Genomic DNA, 11,606 nt, shown 5'->3' on the forward strand with positions numbered 1-11,606 from the left:
GCCCCGGTCTGCGAAGATCCCACATGCCGCAGAGCTACTAAGCCCATGCGCCACAACTACTGAGCCTGTGCTCTAGAGCCCGAGAGCCTCAACTACTGAAGCCTGCGCGCCTAGAGCCCGTGCTCCGCAACAAGAGAAGCCACTGCAATGAGAAGCCTGCGCACCGCGATGAAGAGTAGCCCCCGCTCGCCGCAACTAGAGAAAGCCCGTGTGCAGCAACAAAGACCCAATGCAGCCAAAAATAAATAAATTAAATAAATAAATTTTTTAAAAAGTCAGTAAATAAATGAAAAGACAAACCTCTGACTGGGAGAAGGTATGTGCATTATTTATATCTAATAGAGGACACGCACCTAGAATATTCTAAGAACACTTACAACTCAATAATAAAGACATGCAAATTAAAACCATGATATCACTACACACTTATTGGAATGGCTAATATCAAAAAGAGTGACCATGCCAAATGCTGATGAGGGTGTGGAGGAACTCTCAAACAGTGCTGGTGGCAATGTAAAATGGTACAACCGCTTTGGAAAACAGTTTGGCACTTTCTTTAAAAAGCTGGACGTACATCTAATGTATGATCTACCACTCCATTCCCAGGTATATACCCAAGAGAACTGAGAGCACATGTACGTACAGAGCTTGTACACAAGTGTTCGTAGCAGCCGTATTTGTAATGGCCCCAATCTGTCAACAACTTAAAAGTTACCAACAGGAGAATGGATAAACCAAGTGTGATATACTCAAAAGACTACTCCTCAGTAATAAAAAAAGAACTGATGACACATGAGACAACCTGGATACGTCTCACAGACGTTACGCTGAGCGAAAGCAGCTTTCGAGAAAACGATACTATTCCTTTTTCCCTGAAACTCTAAATCACATAAAATTAATCCAAAGGGGTAGAAATCAGAACAGTGGTTACCTTGCTGAGGGGGAGGATGACTCGGAAAGGGCATAAGGGACCTTTCTGGGGGTGGCGGGTACAGAAATTTGATGGGGTGAATATTAGACGTGTGTATGCATTTGTCAAAACTCACTGAACTGTACACGTAAAGTTTGTGCATATAACTGTATGTACATTATTTTTAAAATTCCGGATGAAAGATTTCAAAATACCAAAAACAGATACTTTATTCAACAGATATGACAAGAACATTTAGTCAAAGATGAAGCTTCAATATGATGAAACAGAAAATAACCTATCTAAAAGAAAAATGTCAAACCAGGAAAAATATTTGCAAAACATGAGACCAAGAATTAGTATCTTTTGTACTTCACTAAGGAAAAGAAAAATACCCTAAGAGAAAAATGAGGAAAAGACACACACAACTATTAAAGTAACACAAATGACTGATCAACACATGACAAAATGTTCCATGTCACTAGGAGCAAAATGAAAAGGAATGAAAATACTTAGGACGGTGTGGAAGTGGAGAAATAAATGGGTACATCTCATACTGTTGGTACAAGTGGAACTGATACAACCTTTCTGAAAGGCAAGTTGGCACACACGCAGAAGGCCTTCAAATACTTCATCTCTTTCAGCAGTATTTCCTCCTCTTGGAATTAAAGAAAAAATTGGACAGGTGCCCAGGATATATCAGAAATCTGCGGCAGCTCTATGTGTAATAGAGCCAAATGGTTTAAAGTCTAGTTTCAAAAGCAAGAGAGTCTGGACTTGAATCTCAGCTCGAGCAGTTACCACCAGCGTAACCTTGGGCCACTCACCTAACCTCTAGGTGTCTCAGCTCCTCAACTGGAAAAACTGGTAAAGGGCTGGGGCAAGGATTCAATGAAATTAATATATATCATATACTTGAATGATGCACAAAATTTAGCAAGACCTCAAGAAATGAATACTACGTACCTTTAACAATAATGATGGAAATCTGTAACTTTTAACATGAAGAGTAAATATTAAGCTGTAAAATGCAATAGGTAAGTACAGGGAAATACAAATCAAGATCACCATGAAATACCACTTCAAATCATTAGGAAGAGTATTACTAAAAAAAAAAAAAAAAAAAAAAAAAAAAAAAAAAAAATCCTGAAAAACCAACCTCCCCTCCCCTCCTGCCAAAATCCAGAAAATAAAAGTGTTGATACAGATGTGGAGAAATCAGAACCCCATGTATTGCTGGTGGGGATGTATAATCCCGCAGCTGCTGTGGCAAACAGTACTGCAGTTTACACAAAAAACTGAATATAGAATAACCATACGATCCAGCAATTCCACTTCTGGGTATATACATAAGAGGACGGAAAGCAGGGTCTGGAACAGATATTTGCATACCAATGTTCACCAATCACCAAAAGGCAGAAACAACGCACGTGTCCATCAATGAATGAATGGATAAACAAAATCTGGTATAGCCATGTAACAGAATATTATTCAGCCTTAAAAGGGAAGGAAGTTCTGACACACGCCACGTGAATGAACCCTGAAGACATTATGCGGAGTGAAATAAGTCAGACACAAATGGACAAATATAGTATAAGCCAAACACAAAAGGACAAATACTGTATGATTCCACCCATATGAGGTACTTAGAAGTAGTCAAATTCATAGAGACAGAAATAAGAGTGGCTGTCAGAGACTGGGGGGAGGTAAATGAGGAATTACTGTTTAATGGGTATGGAGTATTAGTCTGGGAAGACGGCAAAGTTTTGGAGATGAATGGTGGTGATGACTGCATAACAATGTGAATGCACTTAACACCACTGAAACGTACACTTAAAAATGGTTAAGATGGTAAATATTGTGTTATGTATACTTTATCACAAGAAAAGGTGACTGAACATTAAAAAAAGTTAATACCTAAGGTAGAATCCCACTTCTGTAGGAATGAAAACACACAAACACACACACATCAATATTTGAATAGAAAATAATTTTCTAATAAGAGACCCGCAACATTAATGATAGTTCTCTCTGAATTACAGGATCTGGGACGATTTAACTTTTTGTTCTCATCAACAGCCTGGAGTCACAACAACAGGTTAAACTGGGTCAGTTCACAGCAAGGCAGAGAAATGAGAATTCAGTCTCAGGAGATCTCCTTCAAAAGGGGACAAAAAAAAAAAAAAAAACCAAAAACTGTTTAAAATTTAAAGGCATCTCAGCAAGTTTGCGGATGCTGACAAACTGACCAAGGCTTATACGGAGAGGCAGAGGACCCAGAATAGCCAATACAATATTGAAGAGGAACAAAGTCAGGGGACTGACACTGCCTGACCTCAAGACTTGCTATAAAGCTATATAATCAAGACAGTGTGGTACTGGTGAAATACACAAATTGATAAATATGCCAGAATACAGCCCAGGAGTACACCCACACAGATACAATCAACTGATGTTTGAGGAGCAAAGGCAACACAGTGGAGAACAGCCTTTTCAACAAGTGGTGCGGGGACAACCGGGCACCCGCATGCAAAAAAGTTTAATCTAGACAACAGATTAAACCCGTCGCAAATATTAACTCAAAATGGATCACAGACTTAAATAAAACACAAAACTATAAAACTCCTAGACGATAACACAGGAGAAAATCTAGATGACCTTGGGTATGGTGATGACTTTTTAGATACAATACCAGACCTAGTACATGAAAGAAATAATTGAGAAGCTAGACTTCATTAAAATCAAAAATGTCTACTCTGTGAAAGACAGTGCCGAGAGAATAAAAACGACAAGCCACAGACCGGGAGAAAATACTTGCAAAAGACACACCTGATCAGGGACTGTTGTCCAAACTATATGAGGAACTCAATAAAACAAACCTGATTAAAATTGGGGTATAATATCTGAACAGACCCTTTACCGAAGAACATATACAGATGGCAAACAGACATGTGAAAAGATGCTCAACATCTTATGGTACTAAGGAACTGCAAATTAAAATGAGATACCACTACAAACATTTTAGATTGCCAAAATCCAAAACATTGGTAAAAAATGCTGGTAAGAACGTGGAGTAACAGGAACTCTCATTCACTGCTGGTGGTGATGTAAATGGTGTGGCCACTTTAGAAGACAGCTCGCAGTCTAAACATACTCTTACCATACAATCCAGCAATTGTGTGCCCTGGTATTTACCCAAATGAGTTGAAAACTTAGGTCCACCCAAAACCCTGCACATGGATGTGTATAGTAGTTTTATTCATAAGTGCCAAAACTTGGAAGCACCCACGGTGTCCTTAAATAGGTGAATGGATAAACTGTGGTACCTCCTGACAATGGAATATTATTCAGTGCCCAAAAGAAGTAAGTTATTGAGCTGTGAAAAGATATGCAGGAACCTTAAATGCATTATTATGAAATGAAATAAGCCAATTTGAAAAGGTTGCATACTGTTTGATTCTAACTATGTGACATTCTAGAAAAGATGAAACTATGGAGATAGGAAAAAATGTCAGTGGTTGGGAGAGGGAGGGATTAACAGGTGGAACACAGAGGAATTTTATAAGGGAGTGGGAATACTCTGTACGATGTTATAATGATTGATATATGTCATTATACATTTGCCCAAACCCATATAAGATGTACAACACCACGAGTGATGACTAATAAAAACTATGGACTTTGGGTGATGATGTATCAGTGTAGGTTCAGTGACTGTAACAAATGGACCATCTGCTGGGGGATGTTGATGGTGGCGGAGGTCATGCCTCTGCGGGAACATGGAACTCTCCATACTTTCTGCTTCATTTTGCTGTGAACCTAAAGCTACTCTAAAAACAAGGTCTATTAAAGACAACAACCGCAACAAATGTAAAGACTACATTTCAAGCATCTGGAGAAATAATATCCTGCACCAAACAGAACACTGGGTCACTGAGGCGCTGCTGAAATAACAGAGGGGTAAGCTGAAGGACCTTTTCTTTGCTCCCACAGAAAAGCTCCCCCTCCCCCCGACAACCCAGGAAGCTTCCGGGGTTGGGGCGACCCCCGCACCTCCCCGGTGTGCACGCACCCGTCACTCCTCCAGCCTCGGCCGTCTTCTTGACCTTCTGCTGGTCATCCCAGCGGAGCTCGGAGAACCCATCCACCTCAACGTCAGGGTGCCGTATGGAGTGGCCGACCTTCCAGAAGCAGGAGAAGTGGTACCAGTGCGGGACTTTCCCGTCGAACATGGGCGACTAGAAGGGCGGAACCAGAGGAGGAAAAGAGCAGTGAGCCTCAGGCCCGGCCCTCAGCACCTGGCATCCTAGCCCCCGTTTGCTTACCTGTAAACCAAGGGCAGCCTCCTCTCCACTCCCCGACGTCGCAGGGGAAAAGCTGCAAACGGATGGGCAATCTGCACCCATCCCTCAGCTATGAAAGCTGCCGTGCCTGCTGCCGAGCCCGCCCTGGGGACAGGGACCAGGACATCCCTCGGGACTGACCGGCGTTTCGGCTAAGAGTTCAGCGTACTGTTACCAAAGTCGCGGCCACGCTTCAGTCACAGGCTCAGCCCAGGGCTCAGTGAGGGCACAGGAGACGCAAGTCCTGCGTCCCGCACGCCCACACACGGAGAGGCGCCACCGCCAGGCCCAAAGGGCTCTGTGCACTTAGAACAATGTGGAACAAGTCCCAGCTCGGCGCCAGGCCGAGCAAATGTGTCAGAGAAGTGTCACACCGGCAGCGAGCCACGCAGATGTGCGTGGGTTGAAGGACTTCTATGAGGGAGAGTGAAAGGGACGGGGGGTGGGGGGGGTGTCACCTCACCTCCCAGCAGCTGCGAGGTCCCTCCTCCCCCTCACCAGCCACCAGGGGACACCCTGCAGTTGCCTCTGCGGAAACAGCACCCTTATTTCACAGTTGCGTGGGGGTGGGGGTGGGGGTGAGACAGGCAGCAAGTGACTCGACCTCAACTTGAAACAGTGACCACGGTTCTTTCCACTACACTGCTCGGCAGGAAGAGGTACTTAAAAATATACAAACCGTCTGACTGAAGCAAGAGAGGCCCCAAACATCTGCTTTGATAGAACATAAATCTAAATGTCAAGCAGATGGCATAAAACAGCATTAAAAATAAATACCATGCAGAACTTTCAGGATGGAGTCGTGCGGACAGGGGAAGTACTCTGAAAAAGCAGTGACAAGATCTCCCAACTGGCCCTCTCCTACTCCGTAAGCAGCCTCTCTCTGGATTTAATATACGGTATTAAATAAAGTGTAGGGTTAATAAGGCTGGGGCACAGGACTCTTCAGCATCAAGCAGCTTGGGTTTACGGTAGCATCGGCTGTTCCCTGGGCCCAGAATGTGCCCCAGCCCTACCTGGGGCGAACGGCACTTCCTCAGGTCCCATAACACCCCTTCCCATGGCCCCCAGAGTCAAGATCCATTTGGGTTATTATTTGATCAATGTCTGTGTCCCGCGCCGGCTTAGAAGCTCCCAGAGAGGCACGATGCCTGTCTTGCCAGCAACCGGCCACGCCGCTCACGGAGGGCAATCACACAGTGCCTGGGGGTGCCCCGAGTCCGGAGGGAAGAGGGAAGAAAGGTGGGATGGAGGAACTCCTGCCGTGGAAAAGACGCTCCCTCCAACCCTAAGACAGCCCGCCCCCCCAACCAGACGACAAATGGCATTTCAGAGAGTAGACTTGTGCCCTGGCTCTCAAACTTTCACCAAGGCAGCCGACACCTCGTTAAGCATCTGGACATCTTGTTACAACATCTGTGGTGGCCTCGACCTGGGTCTTCCTGCCCTGGGACCCCTGTCTAAGCCTGCTCTAAGAGCAAAGGGGGGCACGTGGCTCAGTGGCTTTGCCCCCCCACTGGAACTCATGGCTGTGGCATTTCTTCCTGGCTCTGCTGGGGCCTGACACTTGCCCCTTAAACTTCGGTCTGGGTGCCACGCCCCTAACCACTGGCGCACTGCCAGGCACCAGAGAGGAGGCCTGCACAAGGGTGTACTCACAGCACAGGCTTGGGGGACTGTTAGGGCTCCCGTCCTCCCCCCAAAGAGGAAAGACCCCTTAACCAAGGCAAGGCTTTACTTTAGAACTTAGGACTGAGAAAGATACAGCCGGAAGGGAACTGGACCAAGGGCACAAGACTACTGGCTCCACTCAGCAGCTACCAGGCTCGAGCAAGCAGCAGAATCCTTGGCTGTATACTCAGCAAACATGAGTGCTTACCACACACCGGGGTCCTCACCTAGCCACTCTCCGTCTGTTTCCAGAGAAACGGGCCATGAAAGGAGGCCATACCACGGCCACCCTACCCCGCAGAGAGCGGAATGACCACTACCACGAAGAAAGTCACCATGCAGTTTGCTGCAGGCCCTCCCAAGAACACCAACAAGGCAAAAGCCTGGAAGGCCCAGTTCATCCCCTCGAGGCTGCCCCAGGGCAAGCCAGCTAAAGTATCAGGTATTTGATACCCAGAGAACAATCCTCCCATACAAAATGTAAAAGAAGGTATTTAAATCCCAGGGAAGTGGGGCGGGGGCGGGCGGGGAAGAATGGCTTCTTTCTGGCCTTCACCAGCTCAGCCTACAAGACCAATGTTACATTCTGAGTTAAAACTCCACCCCCAATTACAGTTAGAGAAAACCACACTTAATTTTAATAATAATTTCCTTCACTATCAAGAAGGATCCAGAATGGTAGACTTTCTTACCACTTGGACTCCAATAGAGAGAGCCAACCCACCTCTTCATTCCTCACCAGTGTCCTTGTCTCCACACACTGGCTGGACTGAGGTTTTCTGTCTGTCTTTCCCAATAGAACAGGGTCATCTCTGGCTGTCCGGTGAAGGCTATGGATGTCCCTCTCTCAGACTAACATTTTAAAATGCATGATAAAATACATAGGCTCACAAAGGAAATCAATTATATTGAAATAATTATCAAAACATTTAAAACGTTTACTGAGATACAGTAATCTACAAGCTTTAAAGCATTAAATAACGAGACACAGTACCCACTTTAATAACTACTGTGATCTTGTAGCGAGCGATGAGTGTAAATGGTTATTTTAAGAAATCCCCAACAACTGTAAAGTGATGTGAAAATAACAGTAACTACTACTGATGACAAAAATCACAGGTACTCCTAATGCGCCTTAGCTTTGCAGATTACATTCATAATTGTAGGAAGTAATGAATTGTAACTTAAGTCTAGAGAAGATAGGGATGCATATTTTTTCTCACTGAAACTCATGGACCTCCTGAGTTCTATCTGCCATCCCACAGACTCCAGGTTAAGAGCCCCTGCACTAATGGCAACTTCATACGATCGGTGGCCCAAACATTAGGGTGAAAAGATGCTCTGCGGGAGATATAGCGCCTCAAATGGTAGGCCTTGCCCATTTCTCCATCCTTAACTTCCTGCCACTTCTGTGGTGAGCTCCCATCTTGGGCACATCATGCCTAGGGAACAGCTCCATCAGGTGGCACCCACCCCTGTACAGCAATGTTTACCAGTCATCACTCCTTTAAACAAACTGGAAGCTCCCAGGGGTGGAGTCTCTCCTTGTGCCCCTAGTACCTAACACAGTGCCCAGAACCTAGCAGCTGCTCAGCGAGTGATTACTGAACGAATAAATATTGTGTGCCAGGTACTGAGTTAGGTGGCCCTGAGGCTGATTCCAAGATGACAACCTCAGTCCCTGCCATACTATGAAATGAGACTGCCTAAGTACACTATGGTACCCACTCCGCTCCAGCCAGTAGCTGCTGCAAATCCAGCAGTACCATCCGGTCATTCATAAAACATATACTGCCTCACGGCCCGGAAGGAAAATCAAGTTACCTTGACCGTGAGCACTAAGCTTGGATAAAAGCTTTCTGTTGGGGGTGGGGAAGACAGGGCCGGTGGAAACCCTGATTAGGCAGGCAGACAGGAGCTGAAGGAGGCAGGAACCTCCAGACATACTACCTCACTCCAACACCCCTCCCACCATATGGCAAGCCTCAGGGACCACCGGAGGGAAATCCCGAATCTGTCAAGAGGCCCAGTTGAGGAACCCCAGGAGCCACTCTTACTCAAACCAGATGGCTGCAAAGGCATCAGAAGGACGTGTTTGTGAACTTGGAAAGTCTGAGGAAAGTGTTAAACCATAAATTAAGCCAAAAGTGAATGCACTGTACTGAAATGACACCAACTTGCATAGTTTTGCATAATTTAAAAAAAATGAGAGTGAGCGGGTGTTGAAATGATAGCCAAAAATAGATTAAAAAAAAAAAAACCCTCACTTGCCAGTCGCCACCATCAATGTAGGACAAAAATCTTCCAGAATAAGGTAGGTCAAAACCAGACTAGCTTCAAAATACCACGCGTACGTTTTCTTCCCAAGGCGAATGGCAATAAAACAAACCCAGAAATAAGGACAGAAGCGGCTGCTTATTTTTACAAAGTAAAAGGCACCACCAGCTCCTGACCGTATTTCCCGGGCTACTGCTGCAAGATCAGCAAAACCTTCCAGAAGGGTCCACCCGGCGGGCCACACACAGGACGAGAGGAAGCAGCTGCGCCCGCAGGCCCCGCGCGGGCTCGAAGGGGCCGGCCCGGCCTGCAGCTCCCGACCAGCCCTCCCCCCACCCTCCCCGGACGCGCGGAAGCCCCAGCCTCGCACAAAGCGGCCTCTCCGCCCACACCTGCACCATGATGGCCATCCGGAGCGAGTCCTTGGGGATGCTCTCGCTGCATTTTTTGCAAGAGGCGCGCCCGCTCTTGGCGTACTCGACCCGGTAGAGCTTGTCCGATGACTCCGCCATCCTCCTCCTCAAGTTGCTGCAGCTCCGGGAGCCCGACGCCGCTACCTGGAGACCCGCTGCTGCTACCGCCGCCTCGCCCGCCGGTCCGCTCCCCGCTGGCGCCCGAACGTCTAGAGAAGCAGCCGCCGCCGCCTCCGAGCACGCCGCGTAGGCCACCCGCCGCTCCGGATAGATTGCTGATGCCTGGCGGCGGGCACGCCCCGGCGCCCGCGCTCACTGGGCGGGGCCGGCGGCGCGCGCGCCCCCTGCCGGCAGTGCGGCGGCGTTTCCCCGGCGCCTGAGGCTGCGGGAGCTCGACCCTGGCTGCTGCGGACGGAAGCCGGGCTTACCCGCGTCTGTAGCTCTTTGAAGGACGAAGCGCCACCCCTTTAACCATTTGTCCCCAGGAAGGCTTACGTGCTCTCACACCTAATTCCAGCCTCGTCCCTTTTTAATACGTGTATCCTCTCTCCCCTGAGGGCGGACAGGTCTGGAAGGCTCTGGGCTGGCTCGGGAATATGGTTGATCTGCCAAAGAGAGGTCAACCTGGGCTGGCCCTCGGCGGACGTTCTAACTGCAGTCCGCAGACCGTTGGGACCCAATACTAACTGAAATCTAGCATCGCCTTCATTATGAATTTTAATGCATGGATACAGATTCTGGGAGTCTTAGCAATACCTGTGACTTTGTCAGCAATAGTTAGCACAGGTGCTTTCCTATCACTTTACGATTGTTGGAGAGAACTCAGTGTTAAAAGCTCATCACTACTTAAATTGCGGTAGTTAAGAGACCTGCTGCTACTAGATCTTGTTTTTTAATGTAGGACTGTGTTTTTATATAACTGGTTTCTTTTTAAATTCTATGCATTTTATTCATTTAAAACTTTGTAACGGAGTGTGCTGTCTTTGAGACTATTCAGTTCTATAGAGGACAAGAAAAATAAACGGGATGAATGAAACAAAACTTGTTAAACAGAGAGGAGAAGAAGAAAGCTAGTAGCTTTTGAGACATGGATGCTGAGTAAGCAAGTAGGTTGTGGGACATAGGGAAGAAGCTTAAGTAGTGACCTGTTAGATATGTTGAAGATAAATAGAGTTAAGTGGAATATATGATGGAACAAATAAAAGAATTTTACTTGGAGAGAAACCAAAAGGCATCATCATTCGACGTCTGGGTTGACAACTATGTCCTCCCTAATGGCCACTCACTGGTGATAACGCTACGGTCCCATTCTGGCTCCCCTACACTCTGCCCAAGAATTGCAGATAAAACCCATGTCTGTTCAGCAGGCTGATTGGCAAGCTACATTTGTGGCCAGGCGTAGTTGCCCCTGTGTCTTTCTGATAGGTGACTGTGAGTTGGCTCCAGATACTGTCTGTTGAGTAGCCTTGAACGTCCTCAGCTCTGGTCTTCATAACCCCACTGTCAGTGGGGTTGGATGACGAAGCAGAGAGACAGAGAGAGACAGAAAATGAACATTGCATGACCCCAGGTTTAGATGGTGTGCTCCACCTCACCTCTAGCCTGTCCTGGGTATGTTATGCATCCCATGTTGTTCCCTGCTGCAGGAAGTTTCAATCAGGTGTTTCAGATGGATTTAATAAGCCCCACAATTCAAGCATCTTAATTTGGTCTGTGGGGCTTTCTGTTTTGTGACTTAGATAACTTGCCTGATAGTGTGTCTAGAAGCTACCATTGCATTTGAGGTCCACAGACTTCAATGGATTGACAAATGGGTCCTGGGTGCACACACAAAGGTTAAGAATTCCTGCCCTATGTATATCCAGACAAAACTATAATTCAAAAAGATACATACATCCCTATGTTTGTAGCAGCACTATTTACAATAGTCAAGATATGGAAACAACCTAAATGTCCATCAACAGATGAATGGATAAAGAAAATGTGTTATAT

The 11,606-nt window shown here is 46.5% G+C and overlaps 1 protein-coding gene across 1 annotated transcript in view; it reads right to left on the bottom strand.

Moving 5' to 3' along the window:
• Positions 1–9,871, bottom strand: part of PARP1 (poly(ADP-ribose) polymerase 1) — a 58,456-nt gene extending 48,585 nt beyond the window's left edge. The window contains exons 1-2 of the mRNA XM_024130640.3: positions 9,594–9,871; positions 4,983–5,148 (exon numbers count right to left, since the gene is read on the bottom strand). Of these exons, the coding sequence (XP_023986408.1) occupies positions 4,983–5,148; positions 9,594–9,713 (286 nt within the window). The 5' untranslated portion in view covers positions 9,714–9,871. The remainder of the gene's footprint in view (positions 1–4,982; positions 5,149–9,593) is intronic.
• Positions 9,872–11,606: the final 1,735 nt, after the last annotated feature.

This window comes from Physeter macrocephalus, chromosome 4, assembly GCF_002837175.3.
Source record: "Physeter macrocephalus isolate SW-GA chromosome 4, ASM283717v5, whole genome shotgun sequence".
NCBI lineage: Eukaryota > Metazoa > Chordata > Mammalia > Artiodactyla > Physeteridae > Physeter > Physeter macrocephalus.